This window comes from Hippocampus guttulatus, chromosome 15, assembly GCF_054856545.1.
Source record: "Hippocampus guttulatus isolate MCC_2025c chromosome 15, RoL_Hgut_1.0, whole genome shotgun sequence".
NCBI classification, from domain to species: domain Eukaryota; kingdom Metazoa; phylum Chordata; class Actinopteri; order Syngnathiformes; family Syngnathidae; genus Hippocampus; species Hippocampus guttulatus.
The window spans coordinates 8,922,922-8,941,158 of record NC_141275.1 but is presented as its reverse complement, the minus strand read 5'-3'; the positions used below and the strand labels follow the sequence as shown (position 1 = coordinate 8,941,158).

General features: G+C 42.0%; 1 protein-coding gene across 2 annotated transcripts; it reads right to left on the bottom strand.

Annotated features, from left to right (window-relative positions):
* Positions 1 to 1,646: 1,646 nt before the first annotated feature.
* Positions 1,647 to 17,942, bottom strand: LOC147193699 (gap junction delta-2 protein-like). Of its 2 annotated transcripts, XM_086130280.1 has the most exons (3): positions 17,585 to 17,942; positions 16,499 to 16,555; positions 1,647 to 3,904 (listed from the first exon to the last, which is right to left on the bottom strand). In XM_086130280.1, the coding sequence occupies exons 1-3, from the start codon at positions 17,653 to 17,655 to the stop codon at positions 3,040 to 3,042; spliced, it is 993 nt and encodes a 330-aa protein (XP_085986406.1). In that variant the 5' UTR covers positions 17,656 to 17,942; the 3' UTR covers positions 1,647 to 3,039. The 2 variants fall into 2 exon arrangements, with proteins under 2 accessions (XP_085986406.1, XP_085986407.1); XM_086130281.1 differs by lacking the exon at positions 16,499 to 16,555 and having other exon boundaries at positions 17,585 to 17,941.
* Between the last annotated feature and the right edge of the window lie 295 nt (positions 17,943 to 18,237).

The window sequence follows — 18,237 nt, the reverse complement described above, 5'->3', positions numbered from 1 at the left end:
ATGATGATAGTACCTGGCCTATATTGGACCACAAGGCATCAGTGGAGCGACGGCAGGGGAGATGACGCAGTGACGTTTGTGCTGCTTCTCATTACTGTCTTGTGTGTACTGCTTATGATTACCACTCTCCTGTCACCACAGCAACCAGACTGGCCACATCCTCACTAATGCTTTTGTCTGGCCACTTATCGACTCTTTGCTTGTGTGTCTGTGTGTGGTTGCCGGATGCTTGTTGATGCGAGCATACGCCACACGCAGCAGTGTCAATCGCATGTCGATAAGAACCCAGCATGGCCCCTAAGTGAATGAATATGTCCAAAATTCATTAGCCTACATCCCATCAGACAATCAACTTTATTAACACGCCACTTCATCCCCCTGGTTCCTCTTGCCTTTCTCCCACAAATCCCGCCTGAACTCCCCAGGCCGCTTAGACACCGCCTGCGCTGACTGAAGTTTTAATAACGCTAAAAGGTTCACTGTCCACCCACGCCTCGCTCTGTCATTTTCTCCCATGACCTTGCTCATTCCTCGAGTGATCAGTATTGCTCTGATAACTTGCTTGGCTTTTTATCCTGCCATCAGCCTACAACAACGAAAAATGGTTTTAAAATGGTTACCAAAAAAAAAAAAATCAATGTCGGATGTTGTTTTGCAACACATTCACTTCGGTTTGGAGCTTTTGAGGTTTTTTACCACGAATGAAGGGGAAAAAGTTTGAACATCCATAATTCATCAACCAAAAGTCAGGATGGATTTAGAACATGTATCCACCCTCTGTATCATTTGTCAGGCTTTGAATGGTACATATTAAATCATGTTTCTGTCTCTGCACAGCTGAAAGCATTGCAGTGTACCGAATTTGTAGTATGCCCTCCATATGACCCCAAACGAAGTGTACATGTGTAGCATGAAAGATATGAAAAGGCACCAAGTAAGAACAGCGTGCAATCATTGTTTTTTTACTTAACTACCGCTGGCTATAATTTTGGCCAGGCATGTTATGACATGTGTTTGTGTATTTACAATATTACATTAACATTCTAGTAGGCTGGCTTTTGTTTTCTGAAGGCTGGATTTGTCTGTGCTTACACTGACTGCTTTTTTGAACTGTTCATAATTCTGCCCACCTTATCCAAAGCCCCAGTTCCAAATGGAGAAAAACAGCCACAAAGTGCGATGCCACCACCTTCACGCTTCACTTTAGGTACGATGTTCTTTTGGTGATGAGCAGTGTTTGTTTGTGTCAAGCTTACCTTTTGGAGTCATGGCTGAATAAATTCCACCTTGGTGTGATTGGACCATACAGTATCTCCCAAACACATGTGGAAAAAGCATCACTCACTAAGCTGAATTCTAACATCACAGATGATTATGGAAAAGCCACGGCGAACCATGCCGTAACATCTTCTTGAAGTGACACTGACGGACAGATGAGTAAGCCGACAGTTGCTTCATCCTCACGTCTTGTGGATCAATCTTATTAGCCTCCTCACGTTAGATTATTTTGCACATATTCATCATTTTGTCCAGCTTGCATTTTTCTGCTATAATAATCAGTCATATTTAGTCCAACACCGGCTCTCCGTGACCCTGTGAAGGATAAGTCATCAGATTGATGGCTGGATGGACAAGGAAGCCAAAACTGTTTGCATAATAATTTATTGACTTATTTTCTTTTCATATAATATATATTAATATTATTGCTGCAGTTCGGGAGCCTTTCAAATATTCACTTTCAATGTTCCCATGACGGGAGGCTATGTATCGCTTAATATCATAACGCATGCGGAGTACAATTCACAGGAGCAGGATGCAAATAAATAAAAGTCTTCTTAAGTTAAATGTCATAACCTATCCATTCTATTTATGCTTCTTGAACATGCCTTTTTCAGTCCATGGGATGGGGGAAACACTTTCCGGAACATGTACTTTCTTTTAGAAGGATGAAGGCTGAACAGAGAGCACATTGATAATACATATTATTAAAGCCGGTCATCCCGGATTCATCTTCATTCCCACCTTAAATGGCGTTTCCAAATCCAAGTGAAGCGCATCGATAATAATGAATTCCTGGATGTCAAATATGTACAGTACCTTCAAAATACGGCACCAAATCTGCTTGTGGATAAGCTTAAAATATATGACAACCATATACGTATATACATATTTTATGGTTGAATTGAAAAGGCTGCGTTGTGTCCTCAGACGGTGGTCGTACACAGTGGAAACGCCAACCCGTTTCTCAACATCTTTTTTTTTTCCCGGTTGCTCTTGAAAGTAAACGCCCGGCCTAGCGAGCGAGCATCCTGAACACTGAGGTGTGTTACACAGTGCTGGGAGGTAAGTGTGGGACTCATCATCAGTGCTCATGTGTGTTTTACTGACTCCATGTCTTGCACAGCACCAAAATGTTGCCAAATTACTGGCAGAAGCAGCCATGTGACGTCAGTGTTTATCAGAAAAGGTTTGCACATGGATACTCGGTGCTATTTAGTGTGAAATTGTGTTTCATTGAGGAAAAAATGTGGAGCGTTTGTCCGCCGAGTGGCAATGAGATGTATGAATCACTCTCAGCATTACAAATCATCTTCAAATTCAATTTTCCGACTCCGGTGAGCGATTGGCTTTTTTCCTCGACACTCGTGCATCTTTTGCATATGTGCACATTTTAGGAAATCAAGAGGATTACAGTATTGATGAGCTACAACAAAGGCAAGTAATGAGGGGGGCATTCCTCAGTGCAATTGCAACCTACCTTTCCATGATTTTATTTTTATGAAATTGCTCATTTCTGTCTGTTGGGTTCTTTAAAGGCACCTAGTGTCACCTAGGCAGAGTGCAAAGCTCCATCATTTTTAGAAAGGAGCTTTAAGCAGCACCAAAGTCCGTGGTAGGAAGCTGATTCTTCTTCTCTGTGCTCCTTCAAAGTCATAGTACAGTGGTGACCTTTTGTGCCCCAAAGGTCATCGGGGGTCCAGGGCCAAGGAGAAAACCTCTTCTCCGAAATGTCAAAGGCCCCAGGCGGAGAAGCCTCTGTCAGACGTAGGCCGACTCGCTGGACTGGGTCCTGCCCAGGTTGGGGGCCTGAGACAGGTGGGAAACGTCCTTCTTGCGCACTTCGCAGATGGACTTCCTTCGGGCCTGCACGCCGCGGATGGCCGTCTTTATCTTGCGCCAGCCGAGGTGGTTGAGCTCAGCCAGGTTGAGCAACACGCAAATGCCGCTGACCGCAAACATGAAGACCAGGAACACGGTCTTTTCCGTGGGGCGAGAGACGTAACACTCCACCTCCTTCACGCACGGGTAGCGGTCGCACTCAAACATTCCCGGCACGTTGAAGCCGTACAGGAAGTACTGGCCGGCCAAGAAGCCGATCTCCAGCGCGTTGCGGAAAACCACCTGGATGACGTAGAAACGGGAGATTCCTTCCTGTCGCCGCACTTTGGCGCTCTTGTGCGTCGGAGGGAGTCCTCGAGGTCCGTTGGGGATCTCCTTGACCTCCAGGCAGTCGTGATCCTCCTTACTGCTGTCGGGGTGCACCAGGATGCCGTTGATGTTGCGGGAGTGAAGCTTGCGAGCGTGATGGTCGTGATGGCGACCGTGGTGACCGTGACCGTGGTGGTCCATGTAAGGGTGCAGCAGGGAATAGCTGCGGTCCCGGGCTTTGGCCGACTGGTGGACGGAGTAGGTGATGAAGCACAGGCTCGGCGTGCACACCAAGATGATCTGGAAGACCCAGTAGCGGATGTGCGAGATGGGGAAGGCTTTGTCGTAACAAGCCTGGTTGCAGCCGGGCTGCATCGTGTTGCAGATGAACATGATCTGCTCATCCTCGTACACTTTCTCGCCCACGATGCCAACGATCAGGATGCGGAAAATCACCACCACGGTTAGCAGGATCCTACAGACGCAGGGAGGAAGCAGAACAGGGAAGGTCCATGAATGCAGAAATTGAACAGGTTACTGTGTGAAATGTTTTTGTTGACTGTTTTCGTTTAGGTTTAGTTTTATTTTTTTCTTTATGCCTTTTTCATTCCTTGTCTCATCATTAGGTTTTTGTTTCCACAGCCCTGTTCCTTGTGTCGACCAATCAGCTCCTTTCAGCCACTTGCGTTTTGTCCGGGTGTACCTCATTGTCTCGTCAATACGTTTGTATTTAGTTCCCTGGTTTCTCTCAGTGTGTGTCGTGTCATTCTGTCAGAGATTTTGTTGATTTGATGACATTCTACTTTTCCTTGAGAGTCTGGAAAAATTGACACACCGCCGCGTCTGCGCAGGTGAGCAACTTTCTGCATACGTGTGTACTTTGTACCCACGATTGCTCGGCGGCTTGGATGAAATTGATAGCATTTCATTGATTATCGCATAAATGCTCACAAGTTCACTCATCACGAGAGGCTACCAGTCTGTCGAGTGACTCACACTCCATATCAGTGTGCGTATGCCGACACACATGCTTAAACAGTTTGCTATTTGTCATACTGCACACAAAATATTACCAACTGGTGCTGATCCAACTTGGCCACTGCAGAGGAGGAATGGGCCTTTACAATTGCACTGTCAGCGCTTTGTAATGAGTAGCGAGCGCCCGCACATCACAGGGTGCCCGGTGCCAAAATGCAGTGGATGCGCATACTTCCTGCGTGGAGGAGCCAATTACTTAGAACGCACTTGTCTCTAGGCAGCGAAAAGGGAGATCAATTGTAGCCGGCTGCAGGTGGGATGGGCCGACTATGATAAACACAATGGTGTACGTGTGCTTGTGTGAGGGTAAGAGAAAGTGCAGCTACTGCTGAACAAAGGCGCGTGGAAGATCATCTCTTTTCTTTTTGTCAGATTGTGCCGGCATACCTAATAATTTTTCAAATGAGTTTTTTTTTAGGAGGCTTCACTTGCATTAAAAGGCCCGTTGCCAAAGCAACTGCGAAAATATGAGATGTTTGGCCAGGGTGAGAACAACGGTTTACATAAGTGATGCATGCTGTATTCTGCAAATGTAAATATTGTTGTTGGAGAAGTGGATGGAATTTTGGATGAAATGTAATACAATATTATTTGAAAAAGACTGTTAGAAGTTAGAACAGTCAGCATCTCTGGTGAGTATGATGAATTATATTGACCTTTTTACTGTATCCAAACTGATTCTGAATAGCTCTCGATGATGAATGTAGCACGGTTGTTGTTTAGTATGGATGGTTTCTATTAATACATGTGACACACGTTGCCATTTGAACATTCCTGTGACACGAGAACGCGGGTTCTCACTCGAATCCCCAAATTCTGATTCAGCGTTCGTATTTAACAGCCCAATTTGCATCTCGCGTCGAGTCACAACCCATTCCATTTTCTATAATAGCCACGTGATAGTGATGGTATTTAAGTCATATAAGTCCCCACCGAAGGGCCTCGTACTAAATGAAACGCCTAAAACTCCTGTAAGTGTCTTTGAGTGAAAAAGAAACACGTCTTCCGTAGACAAGTGGAAGCGAAAGGCAGACAAAGAACACGTGTTGTTGGCGTGAAAGAGGTTTAGAATAGAATACTGCTGCACCTGCGAGTGCATGCCAAGTATGTTTCTTTCTGTGTGAGACGCCGTCCCGGGGACGGAGACAATGAGGGAGAGTCAGCCATGTGTGTGACTTGTGCAAAATGGCAAATGTGCCCGTCCGTCTGTGATGGAACAGCTGTGAGTGTGTGCACGCTACACTGACTTTCACTCCAAGAGCGCCTCGAACACAATAAAGCTCAGCTGCACCTTAGGACCTCCATAAATGAAATTTAAAGTTGTCGTAATGCACACTTCAATTCCAATCCAGAGGTTGATATGTTTCATCGTTATAAGGAGGGAAATCACACTGCATTCTCATATATACTGTTTATGTACAGTATATATATATATATATATATATATATATGTATGTATATACTGTATATATGTGACACATTTTATAATGCCATAGTAGGAAAGTAGCACGTTTCAATGGCTAGTTTAAGACTCTTGAAGCTGCAATGTATAAAATGGGAGTTGCCTAGTAGAAATATTTTTCCCTCATTTTATTTTAACCTTTTTCTTCATGAACATATAGCTCATTGGATATATGACAAATTACAAATGACAGTTTCTCCATATTTGACTGATGAATGATTGTCAAAAGAAAAGCAATTCACTCCAACTTATTTTTTTTTAGTTCCATGTTATTTTCTACTAAAACAAAAAAAAGTTTCTCTTTTGTTGCATATAAAAAGAGAAATAAGTTGGATATAGCCTATATGTGTATTTCATGGAGCAGCAATTACATTAAAAAAAAAAACTAAAACTGAACATCTCTACATAATGAAACATATCAACATGTTTTGCGGGAATCGTACTGTGAGATGTAGAAGCAAAAACATGCATGTTATGTTAATTGAAAGACTCTAAATTGTCCATAGGTGTGAATGTGAGTGTCAATGGTTCATCGTGCACTGTAAATGTGCCTTGTGATGGGGTGTCACCCCATCCAAGGTGCATCCCGCTGCTCACCCAAAGTCAGCTGACATGGACTTCGGCTTATTTCCCAGCCTCATGTGAGATCAGCACTATAGAAAATGGATGCATGGACGATGAAAAGAAAAATGAAATGCAATGGAACTCTTAATGTCATGTCACACCGTACATCACTATTATGAAGAAATTCCACACAAGCTTTCCTCATTAGGATATTATATTTTCGAAACATTTTTGTATTTGCACTGTTTTGCGCTATTCATTGCCGTATCATGGATACGTTCTGTGCCAATGAACATATTGGATGTTGTGTTGTGTTTGCTTGTCTTGTGAGCGATTTTTTGCGTGTGTATGTGTGTGTGTGTCAGTATGTGCGCTCCTCTGCTGGCTAACAGGATAATCAGCACATGGCAGATTGCTGCATTAGCAGAAAGGAATGAAGGAAGGTTATGTTGCAAACATCAGTGTTTTAGTGTTGCACCGCACCATTAGTGTGCTTGACCACTTTGGGCCAGATCGACCGCAAGCTCTGAATCTGCAGAAGATTAAAAATAATAATAATAAACCAAAAAAAAAAAAAACACCACTCCTGGCCCTAAAAATGCATTTGTAGTTCAGCACACAGTATAAAATCACCTTGCTTTGGGGGATGTAAAGGAAATTGGAAGCTGTAGGTTCTGCTGCATTGTTATACCTTGTGGTATGAGCATGAGTGCATTTTTCTGCCTTCAGTCAATGCTCATTGCATCAGTAACAGCAGCTGCCCACCTCCCTGAGGGTGTCTTTTCAGTTAGGAGTAATCATTACTTTTTGGGCGATGGGGAATGGGGGTGGGGGTGGGGGTGGGGGTCCACAGCTTCATTGACATTTGAAATGGGATTTGCGTTTCAGTGATCTGCACATATGCTAGTTTTTTTTCTTTACCCTTTGTAGCAAGTGACGCCCAAATGTCCACGTTTTTAGGAATGACTAATCTCACACGTTTCTTTTTTCCAGTCCAAAAAAATCGGAGATACCGTTACTCTTTAAATATCACAAAACATTACTACTTAGAATATATTTACTTCTACCTGAAGGAAATCTTCAAAGATATTCACCTTTCACTACCCGAGCATCTGCAGTTAACCGCCTCCAGGTTGTAGCATGAGAAAGAATTGGCCTAAGTTACTTTTGAAGCAAGTATCCAGTCAGGTAACTAAGTTACCTTTTCCAGGTGACATTGTTTGTAGCCATCGATCACCGCCAACTGATGTCAATGTCAGCATGGGCAACAAATGGTATCATTTGACGTGAAGATTACGATAACACGATGGCACACTGTAGTGTACAAAATTGAAATGTACTGATTAATGAGCGATAGACTGTCCTGAGTGAAATTGGATGCTCTGCCACGGCTATGTTGGCTGGACTTCCTGGCTTGGTGTCTTGCCACGGGCTTCAAAACACACTCACGCACATTCATTCAGAAGGCAGCTGCTGCCACCAACACCCTCGGGAACAACAAGAGCCTGCAGCATGACAGCAGATTAAAAAAAAAAAATTGTACATATACAGTATTGTCTCTCTCTCTCACACACACACAAAAGCACACACACTGAATATACAGTCGAATTCCCCTGGATGCTGTCCTTGGCCGGCTACTCCCTGAACTGGTCACAGAGCAGATGATTGAAATGTGAATCTGTGTCAATCCCATATCAAAGTAAATCACTACTGATCTGTGAAATAAATGTAAAAAGAGGTTCAAGAATTATGAATACTTCATTTAATTCAGTCACTTTATATGTTGTACTCTGAGAAAAAATATGCTGGGTTGTTTTCCTGGCAAGTTCTGATTTTGGGCAAATTGTTTTTTTTTTTTTTTTACCCAAGGTTGGGTTATTTATTTTGACCCACTCGATTGGTTTGAAGTTTGGATTTGGGCAGTCTGAAGAGCTGGAGTTGGCCGACATTGAGTGGCAAAAGGGCTGAGTTTGATCAAAATGGGTGGATTTCGATGCTTAATCCGTATTCTGCAAAAGCAGTATTCATCAGAATACCGTGTTTAGAGAACATCGTATTATCAAGAACATTTTTGTGTAGATTTTCCCTTTCACTGTGGTAAACATGTTTTTGCACTTGTATGACCGTTAAGAATATTACTTTAAAAACAATTTTGCCTCTGCAGTCAATTAGGGTTTCTATAATCATGATACTGTAGTTTGACTATGGAATGGATTTTTTATTTTTTTTTGGTACAATGGTGCGACAATTTGGTTCTAAACAATTCGGAGGTTGATCAGCATCTCGGGATAGATTGTGTTTAGCCCTCGAGGTCCCACTAAACTGTTTGGTGTGGAGAACGATCTGATGCAGGAGTGCATCCAGCCTTATCTGAAGGGTCAGCAATAATCTCTGCAGTGTGCCTCGAGTCAAAAGATTTATCCTACCCATACGCTTTCAATAATAAGCTCCACCGATTGCTGTAATGAATAAAGACTTGTGCAGGCCGAGAAATTAGGCCGCTTAATGATGAGTGTGCGTACATTTCCATCCTACTGCCACTCATTCCCCCCCAACCCCCCACACAACTCTGGAAGTGCTTTGAGAGTTTGGAATATATGGCAGAGAGGCCGCCTCAGGGTCCACTAAACAGCGCTGTGAATGATGTTTCTATGCGTGCTCTCACGAAAGCAGGTTAACCAAGTTCAATCAGTATATTTTTACAGAGCGATTAAGACGTAAATGGTTTCTACTCTAAGTACGATTGACTGTGGAGGAAACAACTTATTTCTGTAATTAAGAAAGTGACCCCCCCATTCGTTTGAGGAAAAACAAGACAAGATTATTCTGAGGATGATGCCTTCCTCTTTTCCGTTCATTTTTTATTCACCCTTTCATCTATAATGCTCTTTCCAGCCCTCTTCCTTTACCGGCAGAAGGAAAATAAATTCTCTCTGAAGGTTTCAAATGAACGAACCAGTGAATTTTTGCTGACTGCATCAAAAACGCAGCTCCCGAAACCAGCATGAATCTTATTGCTTTTCCACTGTTAGGAGTAACGACAGCTTCTCTGTCATCCAAAAATATGATCACCACCGCGAGGTTTTGCATGGTCTCCAGCGCGGTGTGCAAAGTTCAGCGTAACTACGAAACTTCCATTCACATCCCAGCATTGATATATTGTGCTTTAAATGCATTATCGAGCGTCACCTAATGGGCAATGCAATATGAACACTTCATGCATGTAATAGGATATCATAGTTTGAATTAGCGCTATAACTCAGTGTAATTGATAACACATTTTTGCACATTAGAAAACTACTATAGCAAGTTATTATTATTATACAATTATGTCTGCTATCACACCCGCTCACAGGCACACACCCACACCCACACACATACAATGTTTACTGATGATGACTAAAACTGACAGTGTGGTATCAAACAAAATGACTTTGATTACTTTTCTTATAGGGCATTTAGAATGCTATTTTATTCATTTTTGTAGGAGTAATTACAAAATGTCATTTTCCTTAATCGTGCAGTACACAGTCGTCTGCACACACCGATGTTCAAATGCCATCTTTTTATGATATAAAAAATGATAATAATAAATTCACACCAATAATGTCACCTATAAGCTGTACAACCCAGTTTAATCTTTTTGAGTGGGAATTAAAAGAAAACAGAGATGATGTAGTTGCACAAGTGTGCACACCCTCTTATAACCGGCAATGTGGCTATTTTGACAAATAACTAATCAAAATGAATCTCCTATTAAATGGGAATCAGCACACACCTGCCGCCAATTTTAAGTGTCTCTCAATATCTTAAAGGGAAGTTCAGATGTTCTAGTAGGCTTTTACTGGCGTGTTTGTTTTTGCTTGTTTTCTTCATGCAAGTAGATAATCCTGAAGGGTTTGTGCTACCACTGACTTTTATTCGGAACTATTTGAATAAATATTTTTATCGAATAAAAAAAACCCAATTACCATTGTATTTGTTTGTATATTACTCCTTTTATTCCTGAACACACTGTAAAACCAACACCGTTCAACGCGAAAGGTGTAAAATGCATAGAGTGTAAGGGTTAAGAATTCAATTAAATTAGTGGCACCCCTCCTGTCTTGGCGGAGACTTGATTGATTGTTTTCCTTGGCCTACGGCCTTCTGTGTTGTCTTTGCTGATGTATGATGATGAAACAGCGTGTATGACACAATAAGTGGCAGCGTGGCCTATTGAGGCTGTCTGTCCTCTCTCCGCTCTCGAGCTGAAACTCAACTCCCTCGCTTCCCGCCAAGTGTTTCGTGCTTCTCACAATGGGACGCAGTGCGGTCATGCCGCCATTTGAAACAGAAGCTTATCGCTCGGCGTTTTACCAGGAAAGAAAGGAATCTGTGGCTTCAATGCTTTGCTCAGCAATTGCGTTAGCCTGGATCCAAAGCATCTGACATGTGAAATACAGGATACTGTTTTTCTAGTCCCGGAGAACGTGCGGAAAATAAAAGGATGTACATCACTTTAATTGACATACGTGATGCATCTCATTTGACACCGATTAAAATATACTTTAGAATGAATTAATTTACTTTGTTTAATCTGCTTTGACACACACCGGACACTTCATTAGGTATACCTGCACAATATAACACAATCCAGTCCAAGAGCTGTGTCAAAAAAAAATATACTGTATATACAGTATATATATATATATTATATATTAATTAAGATCCGAATAAACATACAAAGTGCTGCTCTCCATTTATGTGATGTGCATGAGGGCTGACTGGAGGAATAATTGTTACTCAAGGCAAATTGTGCAAAGACGAAGCACTTCAACGTGCAGGTTCAAGTTCAACCATCCAATAAATTGATCTCGATTGAGAATTTAAATGTAAAAACGGGCCGCAGGAGCTTTTAAATAGTTCATGAAACATATCTTCAGCAAGTGTCAAACTCACTTTTGGCCCGGGCCACACTGTTATGGTTTCTCTCAGAGGGCCGTGATGACTATGAAGACATAAATGTATAATCACCTCACCATATTATTACAGACAACACCAAAAAAAAAAAAAATGGTGATGGATAACTGCTTTTGAAATCCCAAGTCTGGGAAAATAGTTCAACGGTATTTCAATGTTATTACAAGTGAATACAATTTGTAATTTTGATGCAGATTTTTAGCAAGAAACAGATATGATTTGATTTCACGGGCCAAACAAAATGACGTGTTTGGTCTTATCAGTCTGTCAGGCCTTGAGTCTGACACCTGTATCCTAAACAAAAAATAGGGACTGAAACCGATGCATAGCACACAGCAATGCAGAGCAGTGAAACATTGTACACACTTTGGGAACTTACGCGGCCCATCAATACGTTGCCGGGATGAAGAATATTCTGCAGTGGGTTTACGCTGAACTCAGCTTTACCGGGGAAAATCCGCCATTAAACAGCGAAATCAATCGCCATCAACACCGAGAATTGATTTTGCACAAATAAACTCATGACAACCTCTTCCAATGTGCAAATACTTTAATCTAAAAGACCAATGAGCTCCTTCAAGTCATCATAGAATGATGGATCACGAATCAAATGTTGACGTAGGGATTTCTATCAAGGAAGCTGATGAGAAATGATACTTGAAGAAGTGGAAGAAGCTGCCCACAAGTGGTGTACGCTGGTCCTGTACCTGTTTATTTGGGGGGAGAATTTGGGAGCTCTTATCAAAGTAGGGTACCTCCCCCTGCTGGAGATATTGACCTATTTAGGCGAAGTGGCAGCTAGAATACAAATAACTATTGCAGCAGGCACCAATTTAAAAAGGCCATTTACAATCTTTGCTTTCCTTTTGAGAAACAAGACAACATTTTGAAGAAATGTTTTGGTCAGATTGTGTTGGACATAAAAGAAATGTATTTGGATTTGTAAATACATTTGAAAAATGATGATGGAAAATGATATGTTCCAGGGTTGTATAATTTCACGATTAACTGTGCAGGCATTCTAAGAAAAACCTTGACATTGTTAATGAGCATGCAAGTGTAAAAATAAGCCAACCACTGTTTATAATACCTCCGGTCAAAAGAAAATTTTAGTCAGGTTTGGATGTATGTGTCCCTAAAAGTATTTTTCAATGCTAATAATAATTTTTAAAAATTGTACAACATCAGGTTTGCGAGCGATTTTCATTTTTTGTTTTTAATCCTTTCATGCATGAATTTGATAGCCTACATCGAGAATTTGTGTCCTTTTTTTTTTGGTACCTTTTTGAAAATCATCAACCATAACCTGGGCAACTATTCTGTTAGAATAACAACACCTATACCCACATACTGTATTTACTATATCTGTCCTTGAATATGAAGTCATGCTAATTGTGTATGTCCATGTAAGCAGCGGCGAAACAAGGTATTTGAAATGCAATTCCTTCCTTTCAGCACAAAACCGGTCAAGTCTATATATACATATATATATATATATATATATATAGATATAGATATAGATATATATAGAGAGAGAGAGAGGGAAAAATATATATATATATATTTATTTATTTATTTATTTTTTCAAATAAAGGACGTGGCATCTGTTGCAGCTGGTAACTAATGCCACATTGTTTCTACAATGCTCAATTGGAGAGGGTGTGTACATTGAAGAAATTGTGGTCAATGTGAGGCTAAAAAATCTAGAAAGGTGCCCGCGGTGATGTACATTTTTCATGACAGTATAAAAATTTGGAACAGCTGTAGCTTGGGAAATGTATGAAGATGTGTTTTAAAAAGCGGCATCACTCATTTGAAGATGCGCCCTCTCCCGCTTATTAAAGGTGCTGTTTATTCAGCCAATGCTGCATTGCTGTGTCTGTGTAGATGGTGAATATTGCATGCCATTTCTCTCTAAATAGCACCGCAGTGCTAAATTGCGTGCAGAGGAATGTGAAAATTAAAATACTTCATGTTGGAATGCGAAGAGCACATGTTGACTTTGTTGGATGTTTTGAAACTGTTTTGGGGGGTTTTCCGCCCTCACATCCTTTCCTCTGCTTGCATCCAGCAATACATAGGATTTCATCTTCCCGGGATCACTCTTTCCTTCCATTCTCTTTGTCTCTTTTTCTCGCTCTACTTGTCTTTGGCTGTGCCCCCGCAGCATTGCGGTGGAGAACAAAATGCATCAAATTTCTTCCTTCCGCTCTACCTGCAAGGTGTACACTTCTGATTTGTTGGTGCAGCCCCAAGGCTTTGTGCTTTCAACGCTTAGACAGCGACACACGCGCGTGCACACACTCACACACGCACGCACACACACACCCGCGGGCTCAAGACCACCTGAGCACATGGTGTCAATGAAAAAATATGGTGACGTCGATGTCTTGATCTTTTCTTGAAAAAGAAAATTAAATGCGGTGTACATACTGTTTGTGATTCAAGGACCATCTGCCTGAATGTGAACTGCGTGTGGTCAGCTTGGCTTGCAGTGGCCCTCCAAGCTGCATGTCCTTCACATGTAATTATTTTGTTTGCATGTATCCCTTTTGGAGAGAACATTTGTTTGACCTTTTGTGCTGTTGAGCGTATGACTCCCATTAAGAATGTTTTTTTTTGAAAGACACACTCACTCTCACACACACACACACACACACACACACACACACGCACGTCTTATGTTTTCCAGCAGTTTCTATTTCCTCACAGATGTATTTGCAAAATAAACTATTCCGAGAATAAATTGCTGCTGCCAGCATGATGCCAAAGCACAAATTTTATAAACAGCTGTAGTACATTGATTCCGTCATAAAACGAAATGTTCCGTTTCACTCCCATTTTTTTTTTTTTGCTCATAGTCATAATTTCATTCACTGCTGCTTGATAAAGAAATTGGTATTAAAAGGTAATATCATTTTAGGACCCTATAAAGTATCTATTTCTATGTGGTTGTTGTTTAAATTAAACTCAGATTAAAAAAAAAATAATATACCGATTTTTTTTTCTTATGAGAAACAAAATATTTTTACCCATATTTGCCTTTTTTCCCATATTGCACGGTGTGTATGGCAATGCACTTTTACAGGCCACAGTATACTATACTATATTTTAAAAAAAATCTCTAATGACGATTACTATGACAGCACAATCGTTTTAGCCAGTGAATGAGGAGACACTCTTCAATGCTTTCTTTTTTGCAATCCAAATGCGATTATAGTCATTGTTACATATTGTATAAGAGGAGACCGGCCTTCGAAAGGGCAGTACACAAAACAATGAGTGTCGTACGGAAGCCACCTGCAGTAAATCTGAGGCATAGAAGCAAATCTCACGTCGTCCTTTTCCAAGACGATGATTAAGCCAACCAATGCTAGTTTCTATTTCAAGTTTAATTACCCACCTAATGCCGTAGCATAAGCTATCTTAAAGTCTGCAATTAAGAAGAAACAGAATGGCACCTGGAGCGCAGTGTCTGATGGTGGGATGTCATTCGTGATATATTGCAAGAGAGCAGCCAAACGGATGACTGACATGCAAAGGACAATTATCAGCAGCCAATGGAAAACGACAATGTCATGTACTTTGGAGCAGCATGAGTGCAGACATGCAAAATATTTCGAGTTTAAATGACTACACAGACTCAACATTCTCTTTGTGCTGCCAGCAAGCGGTTGCTGCATGCTCCGGCCGCACTGTGTGAAGATACGCTTTGATGATGCGCAACTATGAATGGCTGCGTCACGGTGGATCGTGTTGGCACGTGCAACAACGGATCACTACTGACCACACCCAACTGGGGGGGAGGGGGTTGGCTGTGGTCAGTGGTGCAACAGACTTGAACCTTTCAACCCACAGAGGTCAGTGCGTCAATTTGGACTCCGTACACTGTTTATGACGTGGAGTGGGTCCAATTAAGGAGGCAGCTGTACAGCACAGAAAACTCTGCCAGAGGGTGCGCGCCATTCTCCGACTTGCTAGGAAATCCCAAAAATAGAATCTGGATGGATTTCCTGACCATGCAAACACATGCTTTGTGTTGGGGTTTCAAATCATAACAAAAGGGGTTTGTCATCTAGCTTCAGATGGTGTCGGTAAAACAACTGCGGGAAATTTTATTTTGAAACCAGTTTCTTGTCATGGATCGTCTTTGGCCTTGAAAGTTCCGCTGAATTGCTAAAACTAGGGCCCCCTAGCCCATTATACTGTATAAGTATCCAGGTTTGACATAAACACTTTGATTACAGAGACAAATAGAGAAGGGACATATGTTTAGGGAACTACAGCTGACTAGCCTGAGTCCAAAGTGGTGCCAAAGACAATGTTCGCAGCTCGAACTACATGGACAAGTAGGATCGATGCGGGGACCTCATCGGGAAACTCTAATGTTACAACTAATGCCCCAGGTCCAACTTAAGAGCCTTGCAGGACAAACACGATCTGAGTGAGACCAAAACATTTACAGAGTGTGTCACTTTATTTAGGATTGTCTGGATGTTCATATCCTGAGGGTGTCAACCACCTTCTAGATTGTTTTATCTATTTCACATTAACACTTAACCCTGTTTGTGTATTTTTTGGGTTATCGAGCTAATGGCCTATCATAAAAAAAAGACCAAAGAAAAAAAACCAACAACCAAAACAAGTACTTAAAGGACCATTTTAAATTGAGCCAGAAAAGCTTCTAGGCTGATTATAATGGTGACTCAGGGAACCATTTTAATGTTCTTCCACTGAAGTGTGTGATCAACAAATAGCTTAATTAAGCACAGGAGAGGGAGCCATTACATTGTTAGAGTATTCATTATGACTTTTGAAAGCGGGAGCAGACAAATTGAGAGTTGCCTCCATGCCTCTGAAAAACTACAGGTGGCTTTCTGTATTTTGTATACGGTTGACTTAATTAAAAAAAAAACCTGCATTGAATTATTTTTTGACCACTAGGGGGCGGAAAGACTCATTTTTAAAAAACAGTCACAACAATTAGCAATTAGCTTAGCAAGTAGCCATGGCTGACATGTTAGCAAACAGTTGCCTACTTACAAATCCAGTAGAAACAGAGCAACACGGACATCCCTTTGGTCTCCTTTTTCCGGCCACCTGTTGAACGCAATTCCAATATTCACTGGCGTTTCAGCCCTTGTGTGGTCTTTTAGCGCTAGCTAAATATTCAACATTCTTCAGGAGTTACTCGGACAAGAAAAACGAGCTGACAAATGGCTCGACAGAACTTGCAAGTTGGAGCTTAATTCCTAGTGGTGACTCCATAAACTGCGGTCCTGTAATGACAGCCCTAAAATCTTTGTCACTACATCTTTAGATCCAGTAAGCACCCTTGCAGGTTTTCCATCTCTCTGGACGGCAGCAGATTTTATTGCTTAATAACGTGCTTTCAACCACAAGCAAACCTCTATAAAATGACTTCGTTGGGAGGAAAATCTCCAGAAAACCAATCATGATTCCGGGCCAACAAGAGATTTGGTGTAATATCATGCAAGTCATATCCTTTCTGTCATTGTGATGCAGTGACAGTGACCCACATGCTGAAGGGTATCGCCTATGTGCACACAAGAGTTTTCCCCACACTTCACTTCAGCTCACCGTCGTGGTACGCAAGGATGACGTGTAAAATTCATCTTTTTACATTTGTCAAACAGAGATGATGTCGAGTGCATGTTTTGTTCTTTGCAAGATATATTCCAACATGCCTGCTCGATGCCAATCAAAATAAAATCTTATCTGTTCAACCACTCGGATGAGACTTTCAGTGTCAAGTGTTTGCAGATAAGAAAAGCCGCTCAGGTGTTTCTTTTTGATTCTCTTCATTGGCATTCTTACTCTTCTCTACTCCTTTCTGGCCTATTATTCTAAATCTTACGTACGTACGTATAAGCTTATATACATACGTATAGGCTATTAGATAGTATCAACACAGGGACCTCTCTGAATTACTGGTAACCGTGAGACCTAGTAAAGCTGCCTATTGATTCTGTTTGAATTATTTATCTCATAACTAATGGTTAAGTGGGCAGGGGAAAGTGAGGAGGCATGGAGAGTTATCCAAAATCAGGAGAGCATATGTCCTCATTAAGTTCACATAAACGGTGACAAACAAACCCGTTTTCTTACCTGCCAATCATGGTAGAGTGCTGCTGGACAGCCGCCTCCAGCAGCCTCTCCAAAATGGTCCACTCTCCCATGGTGAAGCGTCAAGGCGATCAGACCAAACAATGTGCTCGGAGGTGACCTTTCTTCCTCTTGGACCCGGTGGTCGTCAAAGGGGGGCGCAGCCAAGCCACTATGACCCCACTGCACCGACCTCACCTTGCACTCTCTGTGAGCCTCACCAACTCCCTTTTGACCTCTACACCTGGCCTCGGGTGATGTTTTTATGCTTCCTCCAGGCCACTTGTGGTATGATTCTCTTCCCGGTGGTGGAGAGGTGCTGATCTGATTGCACCCCCCTCCTCTCTCCTCTCCCCCCTCCCTCCCTTGTGCAGCGATGCTTGTCCTCCCCTGCCGCACCACTCTGTTCTGCACTACAGCATATGCTGTAGCTCACTGTTTGACAGGCATGATCACCCTCTCCCCCCCCCCCCCACTCCTTCCCTGTCGTCAGTCTCCACTCTATCTCCGGGGAGCTCCACTTGGTACCTCACTTGGCCTCCCTGCCATCAGTGCCGCTCTCTGCTCGTCCTTGCATCGTCCGAAGATCTTCTGCGACTCTCACCTCAGGACACGAGGCGTTTGGCTGATCCCAGCCGGCTTACCTCAGCACACAG

What these genes read in the sequence shown, in the direction of transcription:
- LOC147193699 (XM_086130280.1), bottom strand. Translation starts at nt 17,655, where the DNA reads ATGGGAGAGTGGACCATTTTGGAGAGGCTGCTGGAGGCGGCTGTCCAG. An exon ending in CACTCTACCATGATTGGCAG is followed by an intron (nt 16,556 to 17,584) that starts GTAAGAAAACGG and finishes TGCGTTCAACAG; the next exon opens with GTGGCCGGAAAAAGGAGACC. An exon ending in GCTCTGTTTCTACTGGATTT is followed by an intron (nt 3,905 to 16,498) that starts GTAAGTAGGCAA and finishes CTGCGTCTGTAG; the next exon opens with GATCCTGCTAACCGTGGTGG.